At 43.8% G+C, this 24,405-nt stretch overlaps 1 protein-coding gene across 2 annotated transcripts in view; it reads left to right on the forward strand.

Moving 5' to 3' along the window:
- The first annotated feature begins 993 nt into the window (after positions 1–993).
- Positions 994–24,405, forward strand: part of RBM20 (RNA binding motif protein 20) — a 171,250-nt gene continuing 147,838 nt past the window's right edge. For both annotated transcript variants that reach the window (XM_084903376.1, XM_084903378.1), the window contains exon 1: positions 994–1,326. In XM_084903376.1, coding sequence (XP_084759502.1) covers positions 1,178–1,326 — 149 coding nt within the window. In that variant the 5' untranslated portion in view covers positions 994–1,177. The remainder of the gene's footprint in view (positions 1,327–24,405) is intronic.

Here is a 24,405-nt window from a genome sequence, read left to right on the forward strand (position 1 = left end):
CCTGAAGGGTTTCCTGGGTGACTTCGTGATCCTAGATGTTCTTCAGCACCAGGTGCCTCCTCAGCCCCCCATCCGAGCGCCAGGAAGGTTAGCTGCCCCTGGCCTGGGTGTGTCCTCAGGGCAGGATGCCCTGGTCCGCAGCGGTGATCCTGTGTGTGCAGGTGATCCTGTGTGTACAGGTGATCCTGTGTGTGCAGGTGATCCTGTGTGTACAGGTGAACCGGCGCGCACAGGCTCCCGGCAACCAATCGAGCTTCAGAGGCGGGGACGGTGAAGTCTGAGGACCCTCTCTTTTCCGCTTCTTCCCATTTCCACTGAGACTTCGCCAGCAAGTAACAGGAACGGAAAGCATGCTTGCTTTTGTCTGTGCGCTCCGGGGTTGCGGCGGGTCTTGCAGAGAAGAGAGGGGACAAAATGAAGACAGACCACAGCGGCCCCACCGGCGCTTCCGGGGACCCCTGACACCAGCAGCTGCAACTGACAGCCTGGAGAGCCCCCGGGCCTGGTCCTCCAAGATCCCGGGTCCCAAGTCCCATGGGCCCGAGGGAGCGTCCGGGCTTCCCAACCCGAGTCGGGCCCCTCCGCCCGGGTGGCGCTGGCTGGGCGCCAGGCGCCGGGAGGTGCCAAGCCGAGAGCGCTTCGCGCGGGGATGTGCGCGCTCCGAACGGGGCGCTGGGCAGGAGCGCCGGGCGCGCCGTCCCCGTCTCCGTCTCCGTCCGTCTCCGTCCCCGGGCAGCCCGGGCAGCGGCTCCCGGGAGCGCCCAGACCCGGCGGCCCGGCGGCGGCGCCTCCCGCGGGGGCCTGGCTGCGGAGCGCCTGGCCGGGACCCCGCGGGCGCGGTGGCGGGGCGCACGCCGGGGGCGGCGGCCAGGGCTCCCGGGACCGCCCGGGCTCCAAGCAGCCCCGGCCCCGAGCGGGTCCCGCCGGCCCGGCCCGGAGCCGCCCCCTGACCCCGGCCCCGCGTGGCCTGGCCGGAGCAGCGGGAGCGGCGGGAGGAGGCGGAGGCGGCGCCGCCGGGACAGCCTCCTCCCCGCCCCCCGCGTCTCCTCCCCGCGCCGCCGGGAAGGACAAGGGGACCGGGCACGGGGACCCCGGCCAGTGAGCGACCGCGCCCCGGGGCCGCCCCTCTCGCCGCGGGCCGGGACAGCCCTTGCCTCGCCGGGTGCCGGCCGCAGCCATGAGCCAGGACGCGGACGCCAGCGGCTCCGAGCAGCCGGACAGAGATGCCCGCAGCGTGCCCGGTGCCCCAGCGCCGCCAGCCCCGGGCCCGCGAGGGATGCAGCCGCCGCCGCCGCCCCCGGCCGGCCTCCCCCAGATCATCCAAAAGTAAGAGGCGGGAGCGGGGTGCGCCGGGGAACACACCCCGGACGGACACCCCCTTCCCTGGCTTCCCCTCCCCGGTCCCGGCTGAACTGCCCATGTCCCTGCAGATCGCCTGTGTGTGAGGTTGGGCACAAGGAAGCCTAGTTATTGGGGGAAAGTAATTTTGGTTTTCTTTACACCCTCCCCCCTCCCCTTTGCTCCTCTTCAGGGATGTCACTGGATATTTTGGACTAAAATAGCTCAAATTAGGGGGACATGGACCAGAGGCTGTGCTTCATCTTCCCGGTCCCCAGAGGCCGCTGGAATGCATGGGGAGCCGCGCGTGAGCGTGTGCGAGCGGAGCGCCGCCACCCAGAAGCCGCTCCTAACGGTGCCCCTGAAGGCGGCCGTGACCCTGCGCGCAAAGGGTGGCCCGGGCGCGTAAACAACACGTTTTGCTTTGCCCTGGAAGACGTGTTTACACTTTTGATGAAGGCCCTTTGCGAGGAGCTCCCCATGGCGCAACCGGTTTCCATTAAAGTTAGCATCTCGCGGTCCGGGCCTGTGCGCCTCGCCTGGGGTGGTGACCCTTCCAGCCGGCCCTCCCGGCGGGTGCGGGCAGGTTAGGGTTTAGGGTTTAGGGTGGTCCACAGGCCACAGACACTCTCCTGTCAGCCCGAGGGGACCTAAAAGGACAGCGGATTGTGGTGTGACTCCTTTTGAGACTTTATTCCGCAGCGTGAGGCCTAGAACGTTGGTTCGGCGGAAGGGTATTTGCTGTCCTAGGGGTTTCAAACCCGCAGCTGGTAGCGAAGTCCTCAAAACGAGTTTAAGAAGCAGAGCGAAACCTGCAGGGGGAGAGCTCGGGGGACATTGCCCCAACTGGAGGTGCACACACACACGCACAGCAGCATCCACCTTCTGGAGCCGCGCAGGCGTCTTTCCCAGCGCTGCTGCGTGGATGCTTTGATACACAAACTTATTTAAATGCAGTAAGAGACAGAAGCAGCGATGGGGTGTAAGTGGAAGCACATGGTACTTCGCTGTTGCGATTTAGGCTGATTTAGGTGATGGAAGGGATAGTGAAAATGCAAGTTTGACGTCCAAGAACGCTGGTATATTTCAGAACAAAATGGTTCCCGTGTTTTGACCAGCAGCATACAAAGCTCCATGTATGACACTTTTTATTTTTTTATTTTAACTTACTGTTATGGAACTTTCAACTGCTAGCAACTTTCCAACTACATAAAAATGAAAATATTTCATATTGCCATTTTCTTCCTATTGTTTTGCAGATTATTTCAGTAAGACTAAATATGATTGACAGCTTATGCACATCATTATTTAAATTTTCTCTTTCGTCTTTACTATAATTATAAACCAGTAGAGGAAAAAAATGTTTAAAACTTAAAGTTCATTTGCTAAAAAAAAAAAAAAAAAGATACTTAATTGACCAATTATTAATTGGAGAACATCTAACGTGCTTCTTGCCAGGCCAATATTTTGTGGCTTAAGATTAGGCTGCACATTAAATTTATTGAATTTGCTTTGGTATTGTAATCACCCTGCATTTTTTCTACCATTTACGTTTAATTAAAACTGGTAGTTTTATGCTCACAGAAAAATCTTTGTAGGTGGGTGTCTGATTATGAAATGCTGCCGGTTGAAAATAAATGCCACTTGGTAGAAAATGGATCATTTAACGTGTATTTTAGTTACCTTCTGTGATAAATAATTTACCCTGTGTAAATGCATCTCCATGTTGAAAATTCCGTATGTGGAATAACTCACTTTGAAAAGATGAGCGTGAGCTTTTCAAAGATGGCCCCTCCTGCCAGAGTCGAGGATGGAGACCTCAAAAAGCGCCTGACAGCGCTTGGTTTGACAGCTTAGTGCAGGGCCAGGTCCAAGGCAGGGAGTGTGCCCGTGGGACCTGATATTTGTGCGCTTCTCTTTCCGTATAAGGATGACTCGGTACCCACAGAAATCCCGCTGGAACCAGGCGGAACGTGGCAAATGCTTCACAGGTCCACCTTTGGTGCGCTGAAACTTGAGCATGTTATTTTGAAACTACGTTTGCATAATTTAATCCGAGCGACCATTTTTCTGTAGTTATGAGGTGCTGTGTGCATCAGCCATCTTTGAGAAAATGCAGTGGGAAAGTTGCCCTCGGCCGAGAAAGGAGCTGTTGGCCTCTTGATTCGGAATTTTGTGAACTAGGGCTTCGGATGCAGTTCTCCTCTCGTGGGTCAAATATGAAATAAATTTTGTGTGGGACCCGTGTTTTTTCCTAGTTACTTTAGTGAGGTTATTATGTAATTTATAAGAGGAGAAGTTAAGATCTCTTTCACAGCGATGAAAATATCAGTCTTCACATGGCATAGCGTTTAGGATTACAGGAAAATTTTCACTTCTTAATGTTTCGGCGTGTCTTAATGTCCAGGTTTAGTGATGTTCATGAATAACGGCTTTCAATTTGGGGTAAAGTCAATGACTTGGTAAAATAATCGTCATGATCATAATAAAAATTGGTTCCTATTCACATACCCTGTATTTGGCCGTAAGAGAACCGAGGTATATTATCTTTATGTCGATAAACACATGGGGTATCACGATGAGTACTGTTATTTGTGCACTTATCTCTCAAGGTCTTTCTCTACAAGGATGACTTGGGGCTTATGACAAATAATAATGAGACTGGTTTTGGTGTTTTTTTTTTTTTTATGAAAGCCGGTCTCAGTATTTAATGGAGATTGCACCGAAAGTTACTTTCTGTGGAGTGCTTTTGTTTTACTTGGGGACATTTCATTTTCTTATTATTCATTTCTTGGCTTTCATCAAGAATTGTCCATGACCTTTCTGCTCTTGATAACCCTGAACTCCCAGCCAATATTGGCATTCCCGATAAAGACTATCAGCGATGTTCAGATTCACATAGCTCATATCTTGTGAGAGCTTCGATATAAATGTGCATTCTCTAAGTTGGCCGCTGTGGAGATATTATTGCGTAAAATGCAAAGCATATGTCAGCCACTTGGGCAACAAAAAGTATAAATAATACTTGGAGAGGAGATTTGGGATGAGTTTAGAAAATCAGAATAATTTGAGGCTTAAACTATGTTCTCCATGTTAGCAGAAAGTAAGATAACACTGAGTCGAGTGTTTCCGTGAATGCTTTTTAAGGATTTATCTTTGGAGTGTTCACATCTTCAAAAGCATTTTACATTTTAATTTTGTGCTTTGAAATCAAGCCTAGTTCTTGTTTATAAGAAGTTATTTGTTAACCTTGATGAACATCAGAACTTGAAATCTTAGGTAATAAGTTTTAAAACTCTCTCCTCAATGAAAGCAGGGGTATTCAATTCTGCGTGAAATGTTTGAAGACAGTTGTCAAGTGCAGCTACTAAATGTACCACTAAATCATGACGAAAATTAACCACACAAGCACACATGGGTGATTTTTCTGAAATTGCTTGATTTGCAGCAAAATATTCCTGGCTAATGCATGACACCAGGTTGTATAGTTAGTTTGAATATAGATGACTTGTATTTTCCCCCTTTCCAGATTATTTTGATAAGCGGTGAATAGAAACGCATTATAAAAATTGAAAAAGTTTTGGGTTAGCGTTTCCTAGCTCTTGTCACCGGTGTGTTTGTGACTTATAGAGATATAAATCCAGCTTTAATTTCTCAAGTTTATGGTCTTCTGCATGGTGTTAGTTACACTGGCCGACTGTGCTTTCGTTGACTGAGTTTTCAGAGCAAAGTGCTCTCCTCTATTCAGAATAGAAAATACGACAAGCAGTCACTCTGATCGTAGAGAATTTTTGCAGACATCCCACATTTGGAAAGATCTCCACGTATGTCTTAGGGAGCGATATGCAGACGAGTTGTGTGTGATGTCCACCCGCTTTGAGGGACATGCTGCCCATTGCATCCAAAATTAGGGAGGAAATAAGAATTTGCCAAAAGGGATATTACCTCACTCAGAGCCTGTTTCTGGAAAAAGGATGGAATTTCTAACATCTGTGCCAGTTTCTAACATCAGTTTGAGTCCATTTTTTAGGGGAAACAGGGATACAATTGTGGAAGGAATTTTGACAATTTTAAATACCATCTTAAACTGCACGTAAGACAAGCATCCAGCAGGAGAAAACATCTGAAAGGATTAAGCGGTTACCCAAAACAGTGAAGGAGGGAGGGTGGGCTCTTAGCATTCTGCAAACTTTCTTTGCTTTTCTGGAAAGTCTCTTAAATGTATTCTTATTCTTATTCTTATTTTTTTTTTTTAAAGGAAATTGTGCTTGAGGGTTTGTTGTGATAAGCACTTTTAGATAGTAAGTGTAGCCATCCAGTGACGAGTTTCTCTGACATGTCCAAAGAGATCAGTATTATGAAATGTAGTACATTATTCCCATTCGTCATGGTAAGTGACTATACATATGGTGTACACAGGGTTGGTCCAATGCCAGGGCTATAGGGAAAGAAAAGAAGAAACATTTTATCACCCATTTTATTCTTCTATCACTTACTCTTCTGCTACCTCCTGAGCAATTTATCAAATTCGTAATTTTAAAAGCCCCGTTGGAATGTGAACTCTGATCTGTTAGGATCTCTTTGTTTTTCCTGATAGTTACCAGGGGGGAAAAGAAACCCCACCAGGATGGACTCACAGTGAAATCCCACATTATCCAGTTTCTTTCTTTCCTCTCTCTCCCTCTGATTTATTTTTCTTGCGGCTGTAGGTTTTTGATTCTAATATTTCTCCCTTGCCCACAACAGCTAGTCCTCACATGGACAAACTAATGTAGTGCCATCCACAGCTTGGATAAACAAGAATCCATACATGTTGTGAACCGGGGGTCCAATCAAGGGGTAGATTTCAAATGGACTGAACTGAACATGGGAAGTCAGAATGGAAGGAGCAGCTTGAGATAGTGGAGCTGAAACTCCAGAGAGAAATCCAGAGTCAGGTCTCCCTTCTCCCCTCTTCGCCGGTCCCCCGCCAGACAAAAGCCTGAAGGGGTTTCCTGTGCCAAAAAAATCCCACTTAATCCGATTTTCATTTCCTGCCACAGTAATTATCTTGCTCGGGATGGTCTCCCTGATAGGATCTTGTGTGTTTTAACAGGGAGAGTGGCTGTGCAGCCACAGCTGGTGTGAGGGACTGGTAGCTGTGCTCAGAAGAGCCTGTTGAAAAGTTTTGCAGAATGTAAAGTGATCCGTATTCCAGAGTCAGAGCAAAGACGGCAATTAGTGGTTTGTAGAAAGCAGTTTATGGCATTTCACTCTCTGGGTAATGAACCTGGCCAGATCCTGGTGAGATGTGTGTGTGTTATCCTGGAAACCTGATACTGCTTGTTCCCACCAGGAGGAAGACTGGGAAATCCTGACTTTAATTAAATAGGCACATTTTTTGAATCAGGAATGTGAATTTGGTTTCCAAGGCTGCCAAGGGGGTGTTGGTGGTGGGCTGATATTTTGCCTGGCTCGGTGGGTGGTCACCGTTTAAATTTCACCCAACTAAGGTTTCAGTCTTTGACATTGACAGACAGCAAGTTTGGGGACAAGTCATCACTGCCAGCTGTTTGAGAAAAAGATGGACGGGAAGGACCCTTGCAGCCCCCAATATTTTATTTGTGCATATTGGATATAATGATGCATATTTTAATATGATAAAGTCTTTTTTTATTTGCTGATTTGAGAGAGGAAAAGAGAGAGAGAGAGGGAGAAAGAGAGAGAAAAGAAGAAAGCAATAGAGAGAAAGAGATAGACATCAATTTGTGGTTCCACTTGTTATGCATTTATTGGTTGATTCTTCTATGTGCCCTCACTGGGAATTGAGCCTGCAACTTTGGTGTGTCAGGGCAATGATCTAAACAACTGAGCTAACCAGCCAGGGCCTGTGATAAAGTCTTTTAAAAAAATTTTTTTTTTTATTTTAGTGATTTCAGAGAGGAAGGGAAAAGGAGAGAGATACAAATATCAGTGATGAGAGAGAATCATTGATCAGCTGCCTCCTGCACGCCCCACACTGGAGATTGAGCCCGCAACCCGGGCATGTGCCCTGACTGGGAATCGAACCGTGACCTCCTGGTTCATAGGTCGAACCTCAACCCCTGAGCCACGCCGGCCGGGCTGTGATAAAGTCTACGGCAGCAGGAGTTACAGCCAAGTCCATCGATCCTCCTCTTTCCCATGCTCCTAAGATAAATATGAGTAAAGTCCCCTTGACGGTTTACAAGGCAATTTCCCCCACTCCCTGACAGCACACCCGTCAGGGAGATAGTACATACCGCTTTGAATGTGTTTTATGAGCAAAAGGGGAACCGTTAAGCAACTTGCATGAGGAGGTGTTAAGAACTTGTAGCTCGGTTCCCTGAGTAAATCTTCCCGTGTGCTCAGAAACAAAAGGCTGAGGGTCACGCCTGGGTTGGGGGGTGGTTGTCACCCCATAAAGATAGTTTTCACGCCACTTTGCCCTTCTTTTAATGTGGGTCTTTGCTTGAAGGGTGCACGAGGCCATTTGCTGCTGCCCTCACTTTGCACCTGCTTCTTCTCGATCACAGTAAAGACCCGTCCGTTATCAGTTGCCACTTCCCACTTCTGGCCCAAACCCGGAAGCCTCCGTTCCCTGCCGCCCGCCCGGAGATCTTACATACTTTTCAGTTTTGCAACTTGTCTGTAGATCCTCTCCCAGATTTGTTTTTGGCCCTTCATAGACCTGCCCTTCAATCTTACCCCCCAGTGTCGTGACACTGAAGGAGTAGACAAGGTTGTATATACGCTAAAGGTACTTCTTTTGGCTTATTTAAAATTCATTATTGAATAGGATGACTTAGGACCTGCCTGATATAGGCAAGTGTCAAAGGGACATGTTTACTCTAAATTAATTATTGGGTTTCTGACAAAAAGGGGCAGAGAGGACAAGAAAGCCTTGGATTGGGAGTGGGTGACCTGGACAAGCCAATTAACCTTTCTAATAGCCAGCCTCCCCAGGGATCGATGGCAGTTCCTTCCAAGAATAAAATTATGGGAACCTCCAGGAATATGGCTGCGTGATCGTCAGAGTAGCATGCCTCCCCGCTCCTGCTGTACATCTGATAAACTCCAAAGCAGTTCTATTTTTTTTAACTTTATTATTATTTTTAAATATATATTTTTATTGATTTCAGAGAGGAAAGGAGGGGGAGAGAGAGATAGAAACATCAATGGTGATCGAGAATCATTGATCGGCTGCCTCCTGCATGCCCCGCACGGGGGATCAAGCCTGCAACCTGAGCATGTGCCCCGTCTAGGAATCCAACCATGACCTTCTGGTTCATAGGTCAACCACTGAGTGACTGGGTCAGCAATATTTTGGCCATGGGTCCAGGTACATGTTTATGAGACTGATGGCTCATGAAAACAGCAATGACCATTAGAATGCTTTCTCCAGCATTTGCCAAGTGTATTTGAGGTGCACTCAGCGCGTAGCCCCACCAATGAGCTTCCCTCCGCCCTTGCCAAGTGTATTTGAATCAGTGACATAATTTAAGTCAGAAAAATAGGCACTGTCAGCAAGAAGGAGGACATATGATATTGTCTACTAATCACTAGAAATTTTTAAAAGCGAAAACAATTATTTTGGCATGTTAACTATTTTCGAACGTTAAAATGCATACTTGAGAGTTTACACAAAGAATTCTGTTTTCAATTCAGGAAGCAGGTCCGATAATTGTCACGTATCTAAGTTGGATTGTGTTAAACACAGACAGGTGGGAGTGTGTTTGGTGACGATGCTGTTTTCAAAAACAAACAACAGCCCTAACTGGTTTGGCTCAGTGGATAGAGAGAATTGGCCTGCGAACTGAAAGGTCCCAGGTTCGATTCTGGTCAAGGTCAAGAGCATGTGCCTTGGTTGGGGGCACATCCCCAGTAGAGGGTGTGCAGGAAGCAGCTTATCGATGTTTCTAACTCTATCCTTCTCTCTTCCTCTCTATAAAAAATCAATTAAAAATGTGTGTGTGTGTGTGTGTGTGTGTGTGTGTGTGTGTTTAAATAAAGACAAACAACACAAATCCGGGACCTACAGGCGGTTTCTAGGGGCCTGACCGCCGGGCGGACGGGACTCGATAAGCCGTGACGCAGGGTCAGTCTGCCGCGCGGGCTGCAGACACGCCGCCCAGAGCTCTCGGCCTGAAAATCACTTTGCGGAGAGATCGTGGTTGTCCGAAGCTGGGCCTCAGGTTTCTCCGGGGCCTCCTTGAATGGAAGAGACCAGATGTCGTTTCCAGAGCCTCCGAAGCACAGGCCTCCTTGGGCCCTGCGTCCTCCCGGGAGAACAGGGTCACTGACTGCCGGGCGACCTGGAGAGGCTGGATTTGCTTTTTTAGAGATTTTTTTTTTTTTTTTTTTTTTTAGAGCCTTCTGCATAAAATGGGAGATGGGTTGTGTGATTAAATCTTATATATTGACTTTAAGTTATGTACATAAGAATATTGGATGCAGCAAAAATTAAAGTGTTAAAATGAATACTCGAGTTTACACAAAGAATTCTGTTTTTAATTCAGGAGACAGGTCTAAATGTTCCTCAGTTGAGAAAATAAAAAAATCATTTGCATATATAATAACTGTGTACTATTCAGCCATTCGGACAATTCTGCTACCTTATATTTATTAATATGGGACATAAACCATATAATACTGCTAACTGAAAATAATCACATACAGCATGCCCACAGGGATCGCATGTTTTGTTTTGTTTTTTAATGTGTATGGTTGTCTATATAAGTGCCTGTGAAGCCTGCACATCTAAAGAACAAATATAAAGATGTTAACAGTGGTTCTAACTCCAGGCGGTGCAGCTATAGTGGTTTGTCTTTTTTAAAAATTTTATACTTTCTGTTTCTTTCTATTAGTGTAGAAAGAAACAGAAAGTATATATATATATATATTCCATTCACTGTATAACCAGAGAAAAGAAAACTGCATTTTTTTTTAAGAACAAAAACAGAATAGACATTTCATATTGGTATTGTACTGTCTTTAAGACGCAACTGCCCATCATGTTAGCATTTTAGATTTTGGGCGTGAAAGGCATGTGAGAGCTGCTTTAGCCCAGATCTATATTTCTCTCTAAGGAAATGAGCATCATAGAAGCCAAGTGAATCATTCAAGGTCACACAGCAAGACAGCGGCCAGGCTGGGATGGGAATCCTCATCTTTCTGTCTGTCACGTTTCTGCTAGACTTTTGTCGGCCTGGAAACAGGGGACAGTGAAATGGAGAACATTCTTCAGCTATTTAACCACGGGCTCTAGTCTGTTCAGATCCCTCAAGGTGATTACAAAAAGCATCCTTGGCTATGTTATTTTCTCCTCCTCTCTAACCACCCCCCGTAGTTTTTATTTTTATTTTTTAACAATAGTTTGTTTATTTTTAGTGAGAGAGGAAGTGAGGGAGGGAGAAAAGCATAGATCAGCTGTCTCCTGCATGCCCTGTACCAGGGATTGAGCCTGAAACGTGGGCATGTGCCCTGATCAGCAAATCAATCAAACCGCAGCCTTTCAGTTCACAGGAGGACACCCAACCAACTGAGCCACACCAGCCAAGGCCCCCGGTAGGTTTTTGTGCAGGTGGCAGTAGACTGGGTCTTCCCAGGACATCTCCTGCACTATGCCATCCTGCCAAGCGATCCGAGCATCACCCTCCACTCCTCCAGCTGCGTGAGAGTGAGTGGTGTAACCCTGATTCTGTTATCATCGCTAAGGGAATCAATCTTACTTAAATAATTTTTCCTAAGAACACCAGATTTCTCACTTTTTCAAATTGTTCTAAAAATGTCTCCTATAGCTATTTAAAAACAACAACCTGGTCAAAAACCGGTTTGGCTCAGTGGATAGAGTGTCGGCCTGCGGACTGAAAGGTCCCAGGTTCAATTCCGGTCAAGGGCACGTACCTTGGTTGCGGGCATATCCCCAGTCGGGGGTGTGCAGGAGGCAGCTGATCGATGTTTCTCTCTCATCAATGTTTCTAACTCTATCCCTCTCTCTTTCTCTCAGTAAAAAATCAATAAAATATATTTTAAAATAATAAATAAAAACAACAATCTAGTTTTGCATTTATTTATGGTGTCTCTTCTAATTTAGCAAGTACACCCGCCTTTTTCTGTTCTTCATGACGGAAGGTTCCAGGCTAGTTGTCTTGTAGAATGAGCCAGGATCTGGATGTGTCTGTCGTTTCCCCATGACCAGTTCAGATGAACCATTTTGGTAACGGCATGCAACAGGTGATGTGTGTTCCACCGACTTATTCCTTTGGCCGGTGTGGCCATCACTCGGTCCCCCCGTCACATCGGGACATCTTTTCTTTGTGATGAGTAAGTCGTCTTTGGGAGAGACAGACCCTTTGAATATTCTGTTTCCCAACAAACTTTCATCTAGTGGTTTTGCATTTTAATTTGACCACATTCTGAAAAAGCCCCTTGGATGAGATATATGGAACTTAAATAATAACTAAATATCATGTTAGAATGAACAGTTGAAATCTGATAGCCTTGAAAACATGTTGTATTGTTCCAGCCCGTGCATATATCTGGAGCTTCTGGATTTTTCTAGTCCCGACTTGATAGGAACTTAACTGATGGGCCAATCACTTCCTCCTTAACCTCTACGGCAGGCATTCTGTCACCAGCTGCAGTCTTTTTTAATGTCCATATCAAGTTAATATAAATCCATTTTAATGCTGGTGGCAGTGAGTCGATGCTAGTGCAATTTTTGCTGGCTCACACAATTTTTTTTTTTTTTTTGGCATCCTCTTGAAACTATGTCCACTCTTTGCAAAACCTTTTATTTTCCTTTTCAAAATCACAATGTGAGGCTGACTTTAAAAATGACTGATGACTTGCCGGGAACCTAAACTTGGGGAGTCCTGGAGCTGGTGTGTGACTACCGGTTTATTCATGCTTTCTAGATTTAAGTTACACAGCTATTTTTGCCTCTTCCAGACTGGTGCTTTTATTTTCATGCAGAAAATATGTGAGGGTGGGGAAGCTGGTGTGGGGTAGGGAAAGAGTCAGGAGCAGCCAAGCTCTGTGTTCCAGATTCAGCTTTGCCTCCACTAATCCTGAGCCTCAGTGTTCTCATCTGTAAAAGGGAACAATAAGGTAAAGTGAATAACAATGAACATTCAGCGAGTGCTTCCTGTGCGCCCTCTACTATCCTAAGCACTTAATGTATAATTCATTTAATCCAACATAATCCTGAGGTAAGGGCTGTTATTTTCCCCATTTTACAGATGAGTATATCAAGTCACAAACTTTGAAAGACCCAACAAAGCTAAGAAATAGTATTTATGAAAGAACTGATGGAGTGGGGCTGGGATGGGAAAATGTTAGGTAAATATTATTTATAGGTAAATATCTGTGTCCTCAAAATAATTTCTAAAAAACCTATCATTTACACACACACAAAAAAAGCATAGAAAAAATTGCTGAAATAATTTGAAAGTTGGTAAAATTTAATATGAGACGAAGCAATCCAATTAAAACCATTTTTGGGGGGTCCCACCCCCCTTTTCCTCCTGTAATTTAAGCACGCCTTTTGGTTTAAAGTGAAATCCATATCCCAATTTAAATTCCATGAGCAAATCTGACTCTGGCATCGATTCACTGTCTGACTCTGCTTGTTAGGCATGTTAGGCAAGATCTGAATTTGATGCTCACTGAGAGTATATAAACACTTATAATCCTCTCAGCATGTGCTAAAATAATAACAGATATGATAGTTTGATTTGCAAAGCGAGTGCCTGCCAAGTTCCAGCAGACCGTTTCTGAACCAATTCAGAAAACCAGGAATCAGCAGTGATTTAAAGTCCTAGGTCCCTATTAATAGCAGGAAGAATGCCTGACTTGAAACCTGGCCACATCAAGCTCGCTCGGTTTCCACCGGGCAGACTTGCTGAGCGGTCTCAGCAGACATTGTTACAGGTGTTCTTTTGCTTCAAGAAACCACGGTATGTAAAAAAACAAAACAAAAAACGTGACTGAATAGAGTCCATAAATCAGGAAAGGATTGTTTGCTTTTGACCTGTGAAAGAATTTACGGTTCAGTTCCTCGGTGTATTTTTTTTTTAATTTTTTTTTTATTAAATTATTATATGTGTACATATTTTAACGTTGCCCCCTCCCCCATACATACCCTTCCTCCCCAGAGTTTTGTGTCCATTGGTTGTACTTATATGCATGTATACAAGTCCTTCGGTTGATCTCTTATCTCCCCCAGATATCTCTCGGTGTATTTTGATTAGACATTTAAGAAGTCTGAGAATGTAGAGGTCCAATGATAATCTAAACGATGTTCTTGTCTACTTACAGAGGCATAGTTGAAATATGCTAAGCTGCGGATGTTTAAAGCACCCATCAAACAAATCAAGCTTATAAATATATTTTTTTTACAGCCCCCAAAGTTCCTTCATGCCTTTTATAATGTATTCTTCTCTCTTTCCCTTAACCCATTCTCCCTCAGGCAACTCCTGATTTGCTTGCTATCACTATAAATGAGTTAGTATTTTCTGGAATTTTATACAAATGGAATCACAGTATGTACTTATTCCTTTTTTGTCCTGGCTTCTTTCAGCGTACTGATTTTTTTTTTGGAAGTAATATTTCTAAAAATTGTGATACATATAGCATAACACTTACCATTTTAAATATTTTAAAGTGTAATTCAGTAGTTTTTTAAGTACATTCACAGTGTTGTTTTTTTTTGTTTTTTTTTGTTTTTAGAGATATATATTGGATGTAACTTTTAAAAAAATATATATTTTATTGATTTTTCAGAGAGAAAGAGAGAGGGACAGAGCATTAGGAACATCGATGAGAGAGAGAGAGAGAGAAACATTGATCAGCTGCCTCCTGCACACCCCCAATGGGGATGTGCCCATAACCAAGGTACATGCCCTTGACTGAAATCGAACCCAGGACCTTCCAGTCCACAGGCCGACGCTCTATCCACTGAGCCAAACCGGTTTCAGCTACATTCACAATGTTGTACAACCATTATCATCCTCTAGTTCCAGAACATTTGCATCGCCCCAAAAGGAAATCCTGTCCCTCTTAAGCAGTGTTCCCCATTCCCACCTTCCCCTAGGCCCCTGGCACCCACTAATCTGATTTTTGTCTCTCTGGACATTTCATACACATGGAATCATAAAATATGTGGCCTTTTGTATCAGGCTTTCTTTCCCTTAGCATAATGTTTTCAAGGTTTATTCATGAGAAAGGTATTACTCATTCCTTTTTATTGCTGAGTAATATTCCATTGCATAGATAGACCACATTTTGTTTAACCATTTGTCCATTGATAGGTTTAGGTTTCTACCTTTTGACTACTGTGAATAGTGCTGTCCTGAACATTGATGTACAAGTTTTTGCGTGGACATCTGTTTTCTATTCTTCTGGGTATAGAATGTCTTGGAGTGAAATTGCTGAGTCACATGGTGACTCTGTTTGATTTATTGAGGAAATATAAACTGTTTTTCAAAGTGGCTGTGCCATTTTACCTTCTCACCAGCAATGCATGAGAAGGGTTCCAGTTGGTCCACAGCCTTGCCAACACTTGCTGTTTTCTTTGTTTTTAGTAATGGCCATCCTAGCTGGTATAAAGTGGTATCTTGTGTGGCTTTGATTGGCATTTCCCTAATGACCAATGCTGTTGGGCATCTTTTCATGTGTTTGTTGGCCTTTTGCAATCTTCTTTGGAAAACATCTATTCAGATCTTTTGTCCATTTTTTAATTGTTTGTCTTTTTGTTGTGAAAATGTAAGAGTTCTTTACGAATTCTAGATACTAGACCCTTATCAGATATATGATTTCCAAATATTTTCTCCCATTCTTTGGGGTTTCTTTCACTATAATGGTTTTAAGGTTCATCTGTTTTTTGTGTGTGTGTGTTTGTTTTTTTGTTTTTTGTGTGTGTTTATATACTATATATCAAAAGTTTGATCCTTTTATTCCATCTTATGGGTATATTATTACTTGTTTATCCATTTGCCTACCGTTTTAGGTTGTTTCCATTTTTTGGCTTTTGCAAATAAAGCTGGCATTAACATTCTTTTGCAAGTGTTTATGTGGACATATCTTTTTTTTTTCTTGGAAAAATGTCTAGGCCAGTGTTAATTTAACTTATTATGAGTCCAGATGTTATACATTTTTGGGGGTGAAAATACCTTTGAATTTTTATAAAAAAATGTGTCTTTGAGCAGAGAATGTTAATATGACCCTTCAGGGCAGTTAAGAACACTGGCATTTTTTCAGGGTTAGCTACTTATTAGCTTAGTTTGTATTTTCTGAGATGGAGAAATCTTCCTTTAGTAATTTTTCATGAGACAAGTAATTACTGTTATGGAGATTGGGACATAAGATGAATAAGACAACACAACTGCAGAACTTAAAATATATATAGTTGATTTTTTTCAGAGAGAAGAGAGAGGGATAGAGAGCCAGAAACAGTGATGAGAGAGAAACATTGATCAGCTGCCTCCTGCACACTCCCTACCGGGGATGTGCCCGCAACCAAGGTACATGCCCTTGATCAGAATCAAACCTGGGACCCTTCAGTCCGCAGGCCGACGTTCTATCCACTGAGCCAAACCGGTCAGGGCATAACTGCAGAACTTTTAAGCTGGAGGGACCCTAGAGATAATCGAATCCAATTCTCTTGTTTTATAGAAAAGAAAGCCAGGTCCAGATTTATGGAAGGCCACTCAGCTTCTAGAGAAGTGAAGTGAGCAGAGAAACCTCATGTGCCCGGGGTGTCACTTTAAGTGCCCTAGCAATGAGGCGTCTTTGGTGGGACAGGGCCGGGGTGAGTGAGTGGCACTGTATTCCTGCTACTCATGCCGAGCTGTAGGGTTCACAGGGCACTCTTCTGCCTCTTGGTTAGTCCATTTAATCCTCCAACAACCCTGTGAAGTAGGTAGGGATTAAGGAACTACTAGTAGTTCAGGGTCCTCTAGCCAATGATTGAAGAGCCCAGGCTCAGAACTAGGCTTCCGGCCCGTTCCAGTGTGTGCTCCTTCCATCAATGCCATTGCCACTGCCTTCGTCCAGACCTCCTGATCTCCCCCCCTGCCTCCAGCTGGGCCTGTCCTCAGATCTTTCTTTTCTCCACATGAGCACCACCTTATTAATCTTGTCATCTGCTTTAGACCTTGCTGGAGCTTCCTGTTGCCTGTAGGCTGAGATTGAGACTTTAGAAGCCCTTCAGGATCTGCCCCCCACTTAGCTGTCAGCCCTGAGCTTGCTGTCTTGACAGTCCCCCTGCTCTCTCAACTGCACCCCTATTAGAACATGTCTTCAATTTTTATGGCTTTTTCTTAGACCTCATCTCCTCTAGGGAGCTTTCTCTGACCCCATGCAGGAAGGGGGGCTGGGTGCCCTTTTCCTGTGATGCCCTGTGGCCACCACTATAGCATATACCCCACACTTACCTCTTGTCGGTCTCCCCTAAAGGCCCTGTGAAGTCCTTGTGGGCAGAGCCAGTGTCTTTCATCTTGGTGTCCTCAGCATCTGGTGTCCTCCCTGGCACACAGCTTGTTGAATACATGGGAGAACGAGCAATCTAACCGCAACATGACTTGATCTAACTGGTGAGAAGACCACTCAGGATGGTCTCATGGAGGAGAACTGGGGTGAGACCAAAGCTTGGCTTTCTCCAACTTATGTTGTATTCGGCCTGCCTGTCAGAAAGGGCGAAAGTGATGCAAATACCCTGCCTTTATGTTTGGGGTGGTAGTATGAGTGGGGGGGGGGGGGGGAGGTGGCACAGACCCAGGAAATAAGGAACCTGAACTCTGGTCTGGGCTTCACCTTCAGGTCCCACATTTGTTAAAGGGGGTCAGGGTGTGGGCTTAGTGTAGAATGTAGAGTTTGTTATAACAACCAATGAGAACATATGTGAACATGGATTGATAGGAATAAAGTGTGTCATAATATAACCTGACTTTTGTTTTAGTCAAGTCTAGCCAGGGACCTGATCATGCCTTTAAAGTAGGGGTGTCAAACTCAATCAGAGAAGGGGCCAAAATCTAAAATCCAGCCTAAATCGCGGGCTGAATGGTTTACTGAACAGTCATAAACTGACAATGTCATAAACTGACAGTGGAGTGCAGTGATGACAGCGCGGTGCAGGCCACATTGCAAGGCCTGGCGGGCTGGATTTGGCCCGCGGGCCTTGTGTTTGACACATGTGCTTTAAAGGTATAGGCAATCCTGGCCAGTGTGGCTCAGTGGTTGAGCATTGACTTATGAACCAGGAGATCACTGTTCAATTCCTGGTCATGGTACATGCTGGGTTTCGGGCTTGAACCTCAGTAGGGGGCATGCAGGAGGCAGTCAATCAATGATTCTCTCTCATCGATGTTTCTTATGTATATGTTTGTGTATATATTTAAATGTATTTTTATTGATTTCAGAAAGGAAGGGAGAGGGAGAGAGAGATAGAAACATCAACGATGAGAGAGAATCATTGATCAGTTGCCTCCTGCATGCCCCCTACTGGGGATCAAGCCCGCAACCCAGGTATGTGCCCTTGACTGGACTCGAATCTGAGACCCTTCAGTCCGCAGACCAACGCTCTATCTACTGAGCCAAACCAGCTAGGGCATCATTGATGTTTCTATCTCTCCCTCTCCCTTTCTCTCTGAAATCAATAACTATATATTTAAAAAATAAAAGTAAAGGTACAGGCAAATTCCAGGCTGCATTTCTTCTGTGAGATTTGATCTGAGTAGGAGAAATGGTGGGAATGACCACTTGGAGGATCCCTTATCCCCGTTGCACCAAACCATTCAACAGCAGAAATTTCTGGATCACAAAAATGATTTTAAAGTCCTAAACAATTTATTTCAAGCAATTTCTAAAACACAACTCAAGGCAACTGGGATACTTCATTATTACCTTGACATTTGTAATTGATGACAGTATATTTATTTAATTATTTAAAAATATATTTATTGATTTTTTACAAAGAGGAAGAGAGAGGGGTAGAGAGTTAGAAACATCAATGAGAGAGAATCATCGATCAGATGCCTCTTGCACACCCCCCACTGGGGATGTGCCCACAACCAAGGTACATGCCCTTGACCGGAATCAAACCCAGGACCCTTCAGTCCACAGGCCGATGCTCTATCCACTGAGCCAAACCGGTTTCGGCTGATGACAGTTTAATTGTGGCGATGATGACAATGACATTTGATCTGTGGCACCTGCAAAAAGGAGTTGCCCAGAACATAAGATATTGCCCATGATTTAAGGAGCCCTACTCTGACCACATCCTGCACCTTCCTATCCAGCCTCCCTTCTTTGCTCTGTTTCCCCCATAGCACTTTTCATCTTCTGGCAGATTGTGTATTACCTGCTTATTTTACTTATAATATTTTTATTGTCCGATATGTCCCCCCTCTCCCTGCCTGTGCCATCGAAGCTCTCTAGGAGCAGGGGAGTTTTATTCAGCTATTATTCCCAGGCACCTAAGAATAACACCTGGCACCTAGAAGTAGCTCACTAAATATTTCTGGAAGGACTAGTTGAACTGTTAATAAAAATGCCAAGCTTGGGCATTGCTACATGGTGGCATTTGTTTCTTCTCTGAGCCCACCCAGGGCATGAACTATATGTGACTCCGGGATCTGAGCATTGATGTTCAGGAAACGGACATGAATGTGCAAGATGTTAGATCATCATAGCCTTTGGTCCTGTGTGATTCTTACAAGTAAAAGAAGGTGCAGAACCTGGGCTGCTCCCACTGGCCCTCAATGCCTCAGTGCTTTTAGTGTGGCCTGGTTCTGGCAGTGGTCAGTCTGGTTGGACTCTCTTTGGCAGACATCTGTGCTATGGTTTTGGTGGGATCTTGATGTTGGATGAAGAGCAGGAAGGGCTAGGTCTCAGTTCCTTTAAATCGGGGCCCAAAAGACTGGGCAACCACATGTTTCTCTACAGGGGGTTAGTGAATAGATGTGGCTACATCCTCCTATACTATGAGGACCATCTCTGTGTGCTGTGATGGAGAAATTCCAAGGATGTGAGGGGAAAGCAGGGTTCAATGACAGTGTATGCAGTTGCTATCTTTTGTGTATGAAAAGGAGAAGATAGAACTATATATAGAAGGAGGGTTCAGCTGTCTCATGAGGTCATTCTGAGTTGATTTGAAATCCCTGGCTTGTTTGGTGAATGGGGGAGGAAGGGGGCAGGATGGAGGTGGGAGAAGAGCATTCTGGGTAGAAATGCATTTTCAGAGGTGAGAAAGACCATGGTGAACTGGCACACTCTTGAGTTATTCTACTTGACGGGGGTGGGGGTGGGGTGAGGGAGTGGTGAGGGGCTGGAGGGTCAGAGTGTACTCTTGATTAAAAGGCACTGATTTGGGAAAGGGTAGCTGGGGGATGGTGAGATCTGGGATGTAAAATAAGGAAGGATGCTGGTGATGTAGAACCAATGTCTCTCAAAGTTAGGAGTTTGGATGTTATCTTTTGAGTAGCCATTTGTAAGCAGGGGTTTGATGTAATGAGATTGATGTTCTGGAAGATTATGTGGGTATTGGAGAAGAGAGGATAATTGGCAGAGGTGTGTGTGTGTGTGTGTGTGTGTGTGAAGTGTGCACCTAGAGGTGGTGATGTCAGTTAGGAGGCCCCCATACTCAGATGATGAGCCTCTGAAATTAAGGAGCACCATAGCACGACAGGTTAAGGTAGGTTTTCACATTGGAATACCTGGGTTTGCACCCCAGCCCCCTACTTGCTTGCGAGCTGTGTAGTATGGGACAAGTTATGGAACTTCAATGCACATCCATTTCTTCTGGCTCATAGGGCATCCATCTCCTAGTGTTATTGTGAGGAGTAAATGAGAGTATGTATGTACAAGTCCCTTAAATGTTAGTTCTTGTATTAAGGCGGTGGCAGTGGTGATGGAGGGGAGGGGCCAGGCCTGAGAGATGTTAGAAGCAGGGATGACCGGGGAGAACCAACAGTCTACATGCTGCCTAAACACACATGCTGGGACGGCACCATGGGAAAAGGGAGGTAAGGTGATGCTCTTCAGTGGTGTGGATCGGAGCCAGCACTCAATCCTCATCAGATCTGTGATCTGTTAAAAGGATGAAGGTGGATTAGGAGAGGAGAAAGCACTGAGAAGCCACCTCTCCAACTCTGATTTTCCAAATCAGGGGATCACTTGTAGTTCGCAAAGACCCAGATTAACCTATGATAGTTTCATCTGGATATGTAATACTGTGCCTACATTTCGAAAATAGGCAGAGGAGAGAAAATTACGTGCAAAGTGTGTACTGTAATCAGGATAGGCTGGGGATAAAGGCATTTTCTTGAGCACATCACTACTTTTTTTCAAAAGAAAATTCCGTTGTCCAAAATGTAGGGGATTGAATTAGTTTTAATTAAAATCCTTTTCATGGATTTTTTATATAAGATTTGAGAGATTTTTTTTTTAATTGAAGTCAGCATGTAAAATATACCTTATGGTGGGAATGTAAAAATGGTACCAGCTATATGGAGGAGAATCTGGAAATATCTAGCAAACTTATATGTGCATTATTTTGTTGACTAAACAATTCTTTTTATGAGATCTACCCCAAAGACTCACAGGCAGAAATAAGAAAAGACATATGTATAAGGCTTCCCATGGTGACATTATTTGAGATAGCAGAAGACTAGAAACAACCCCATATCCTTCAGTAATTGAGGGAACCATGGGACATGCATACAATGGGACTCCAGGAAGCTATAAGAAATAAGGGGATGATCTCCACGGTATACTGCTTAGTGAAAAAGGCAGGGTGCAAAAAATAGATAGCAAGTTTTCTTTTATCTGAGAAACACGTATGTATTTGCTTATAATGAAATAAATGGAAGAGCAAACCAATAAAAATATTATCTCTACAGGGAAGTGGATGGATGGGTTGGAACAGAAGCTGGATTTTTTTCTGAATGTATTTTATTCCTTGGGAACCCTATGGATGTTTTTCTTAACTATAAACAAACTTTAATTAACAGAAAAAAATCACCTCAAGTCAAAAGAGCAAAATGAAGCAAATTTATGTTTCAAGTTGCTATTTAACCACACAGAAAATTATTTCAGATAACCTTAAAGCATAATTATTGGATTACAGACCTATAGCAGAATTTATCTTAAGGTCAAAACAAATTCCAAATAAGTCTTAAGCTGTTTTCAATAATATTGCTAGTAATATTATTGATATTACTATTCTGAATTGATTATATATACTTACATGTATGTGTATGTATAAGTTATGTGAAAATCATCAGGAACCAATATTTTTAGTGCATAAAAAAGACACAATAATTTTATAATCAAAGATGTTAAGAAAAAATCCTGAATTTGAATTAGAAATTTCAGCATGAGCTCCTGATAGATTCTCTCTTTAACAAATGAGAAAGCATCTCCTAACTTTGTCCACTGAAAAGCCTAGAAATGATCACTAGCAATAGCCTCTAGCACCTGTAATGTCCAGATTGTGGCCTCTAATACAATCACCCACTAAAAGGAACTAAGATTCCTCAGGCAAATGGCCGATTTCAGATCTGGAACAGGAAATGTACAACACGAATTGGAATAGTTTGTGTCAGAAAGTAAAGAATCTATCAAAGACCACTCGTGTCCTGTCAAAGGACTCAGGAGCCAAGTTGAAGGGCCCCTGTGTCCAAATATGGGACAATTTGAGCATTAAAAAGAATAACTATAGTGGGTTGACATATATCAGATATGTTACAATGTGAAAAATTCAGTGGTCCCCACTGGAAGATGCCGGAAACCAACTCATCCTGAAAACTGGTCAAGAGAGGCTAAGAATCAGGCCTTTCTTTTTTAAAAGGAAAAATCAGTGTCCTTTCTAACATGCTCCTTAGTTCTGGATCACTGAGTTTAGAGAACAAGGAAGGAATCAGACAGCCCTGGATTTGTGCTCCAGCTTTTCTTTTCTCTTACTAGAATCAGGCCTTTCATTCGGACTTTTTTATTGGTTACCTTAAGGGTAATTGTTGATGAGGAAAAGTTCTTTTTTCATAGAAGAATTCCATCTAATCTAATAAATATAGAGGGAATTATAGAAATGGAACATCACCACTTTGTATCCCCTTGTGAAATTTGAGTTTAGACAACATGGTGATTAAATGGTGCTAAAATATTAGCTGGAGTGGATGAGAGACTTTTAATTTAATTTTTATTTTTTTAAATTTAAATTCTTTATTGTTTAAAGTATTACATGAGTCTCCTTTTCCCCCATTCACTTCTCCCTGGGTGTCCCCACCCCCCAGCACATGCCCTCACCTCCCTACTGTCTGTGTCCATTGATTATGCTCATATGCATGCATGCAAGTCCTTTGGTTGATCTCTTACCCCCTCACCTCCTACCTTCCCTCATAGGTTGGGCAGTCAGTTTAATGCTGCTATGTCTCTGGTTTGATGGGAGACTTTTTAATGGCCAGATCAGGCCGATGATTTTCAAAGCCACTAATCAATCTTTTCTTTTAAAAATGTTTTTATTGATTTTAGAGGGAGAGGAAAGGTGAGGAAGAGATAGAAATATCGATTGGCTGCCTCCTGAGTGCACCCTGACCTGGGATTGAACCTGAAACTTGGGCATGTGCCCTGACAGAGAATCAAACTGGCAACTTTTCAGTGCATGAGATGATGTTCAACCAACTGAGCCATATCGGCCAGGGCAGCCACTAACCAATCTTTTTTTTCTTTTTGTCATGCAATAATTGAAACCTTATTTGCTTTTTTGCTCTTGCACAGTTTTTATTTTATTTTAAATTCTTTATTAATTAAGGTATTACATATGTGTCTGTTGCCCCACCCCCTGACTCATGCCCTCACCCCACTATCATCTGTATCCATTGGTTAGGCTTATATGCATGCATACAAGTCCTTTGGTTGATCTTTTCCCCTTACCCCCACCCTCCCCTACCTTCCCTCTGAGGTTTGACGGTCTGATTGGTGCTTCTCTGTCTCTGGATCTGTTTTTTATCATCAGTTTATGTTGTTCATTATGTTCCATAAATGAGTGAGATCATCTGATATTACCTTTTTCTGACAGGCTTATTTCACTTAGCATAATACTCTCCAACTCCATCCCTGCTGTTGCAAACGGTAAGAATTCCTTCTTTTTTACCGCAGCGTAGTATTCCATTGTGTAGATGTCCACAGTCTTTTAATCCACTCATCTGCTCATGGGCACTTAGGCTGTTTCCAAATCTTAGCTATGGTGAATTGTGCCGCTGTGAACATAGGGGTGCATATATCCTTTCTGATTGGTGTTTTTTAGTTTTTTGGGATATATTCTTAGAAGTGGGATCACTGGGTCAATTGGGAGTTTCATTTTTAGTTTTTTGAGGAAACTCCATACTGTTCTCCACAGTGGCTGCACCAGTCTGCATTCCCACCAGCAGTCCACCGGGGTTACTTTTTCTCCATATCCTCACCAGCACTGTTGTTTGTTGATTTGTTGATGATAGCCATTCTGACAGGTGTGAGATGGTACCGCATTGTCGTTTTTTTAAAATATATTTTATTGATTTTTTACAGAGAGGAAGAGAGAGGGACAGAGAGCCAGAAACATCGATGAGAGAGACACATCGACCAGCTGCCTCTTGTACACCCCCCACTGGGGATGTGCCCGCAACCAAGGCACATGCCCTTGACTAGAATCGAACCTGGGACCCTTCAGTCCGCAGGCCAACACTCTATCCACTGAGCCAAACTGGTTTCGGCTGCATTGTTGTTTTGATTTGCATCTCTCAGATAATTTCCACTAATCAATCTTAATGTCACAGAAAAGAAAGAATCTGAGGTCATGTGCCCATTGAGGTGATGTAGTGGGAAGTACATAGCACTATCAGAAAGAGAACTTGGATCTTTGCCAGGCTCAAGTAACAACTACCAGTTTATAGAAAATACAGGGGAAAGAGGAACATGTTAAAACACCACATAGGTAAAAATCAACCAGCTGGACTGTGGGACATTCTTCAGGTCAGAAGAATAAGAACAACAAGAGTCGTTATCTGTAGATTAAGAGACTAAAAATACTTA

Source organism: Pipistrellus hanaki (genome assembly GCF_964339955.1).
Source record: "Pipistrellus hanaki genome assembly, chromosome: 14".
In the NCBI taxonomy this organism is placed as follows: domain Eukaryota; kingdom Metazoa; phylum Chordata; class Mammalia; order Chiroptera; family Vespertilionidae; genus Pipistrellus; species Pipistrellus hanaki.